We start from the raw sequence: 1,512 nt of genomic DNA on the forward strand, positions 1-1,512 counted from the left end.
CTGCTCTGCCACCAACGCTGACAACTCCTCCTGAAAAAAAGATGAAGAGAAAAGATTGTAGATGATTACAACGGAAGCACAAGGGGCTTAAAATTTCTCACAGACACACATACTAGTTATTATTAATATGAACCATGCGAAAATGGATGCCGTGGAAATGGTAAACAAGCCATATAGGCAATATGTAAGTGGTGTATTGATACTTTACCATGCGTGCTTGTTTCTGGCTCTTGAAGTCAGTTCTCTTAGGCGCAGGAGGTGCTGTGTAAACAGTGGGGGCCGCCTGTATAACACTGCGACTGATCTTTGGAGGGTCTTGAGGCATGGGCCGAGGTGGTGCTGAAGTCATAGGGTTCATGCTTCCAACCTGCCAATGATTGAGAAAAACATTTGAGATACCGACATGACCATCTTTATAGTACAAAGCAACCTTGAAATTAATAATTGAAATGAACACCCAGCTGATTACAATTCAGAAAATACCCACTAGCGGCATGGGTCCCATGGGTGGTCCAACTGGAGCCATGGGGGGCTGAGGGGGTCCTGACATAGGAGGAGCCATCATCATGGGTGGAGGAGGTGGAGGTCTGGGAAGAGGTGGTGCTATCATGCCCTGAGGAGGTGGACCACGCATTAATGGCATTCTCTGACCCCCTGTGGAGAAAAAAAACATAAAAAAATATGCATATAATATTTAAGACTGTCAAATTTATTTTAAAAATACTAAATAAATATCTAAAACATTTACACTAACTATTAATAATAACTATTTAATAACTAATAGCTATATATATATAGAGAGAGAGAGAGAGAGAGAGAGAACTTCTGTTGTGTGATCTTTGATGTTCACTCACTTAGCACACGCATCATTTGGATTACAACTAAATCGTAAAAATAAGACCATTTATAGGGGCATTCACTATAAAAATCATTTATTTTCAACCTTAGGCATACAGAACTTTTTGGCGAAAGTGAAACTAGCAGCCTGTGTGAAATGCGCTAGGCTGTACTACTGTCCTCTCACTCTGCACCAGTACAAATACGTGCAAGCGTTGTGCGTTTTGCTTGCTTGAGTGTTTCTGCATTATATGAGTGGCTTTGGAATATAAATCGCAGCACGTTTCAGATGAAAAAACGCGACTTCTATTTCTGAAAATATCACAGTTAGGAGATTTATAACGAGTGGTTCCCTGCATTATTACAGCAAAGCGCGTGATTACAGTACTGAGCCACTGCAATGGAGCAGCTCTAATGCTATTAAATTAAAGATGATGTACCATAGAGCAAAAAAATGAACAGTCAAAGTAACAAAAACTTGTAAAAAACATTTTAATGGGCATAATTAAGTGTGAAAATAACCGAAGGCTATAGTCAAATCAAAAATTATTCAGAGATCAGACATAATTTTTGATATTTTTTTTACTACTGGGTGCAGGACACTATAGTTCATTTATGTAAGTGATGATAGCAAAATAAAGTAAACTGTGACAAATCATACCCAAAAATTCTTCA

At 38.8% G+C, this 1,512-nt stretch overlaps 1 protein-coding gene across 1 annotated transcript in view; it reads right to left on the reverse strand.

The window, feature by feature from the left end:
• Positions 1–1,512, reverse strand: part of LOC107592509 (RNA-binding protein 42-like) — a 3,260-nt gene that overhangs the window by 95 nt on the left and 1,653 nt on the right. Inside the window, exons 2-4 of the mRNA XM_016282042.1 lie at positions 488–654; positions 209–367; positions 5–30 (exon numbers count right to left, since the gene is read on the reverse strand). Coding sequence (XP_016137528.1) covers positions 5–30; positions 209–367; positions 488–654 — 352 coding nt within the window. The remainder of the gene's footprint in view (positions 1–4; positions 31–208; positions 368–487; positions 655–1,512) is intronic.

This window comes from Sinocyclocheilus grahami, unplaced genomic scaffold (genome assembly GCF_001515645.1).
Source record: "Sinocyclocheilus grahami isolate Dianchi unplaced genomic scaffold, SAMN03320097.WGS_v1.1 scaffold153.1, whole genome shotgun sequence".
Taxonomy (NCBI): Eukaryota; Metazoa; Chordata; class Actinopteri; order Cypriniformes; family Cyprinidae; genus Sinocyclocheilus; species Sinocyclocheilus grahami.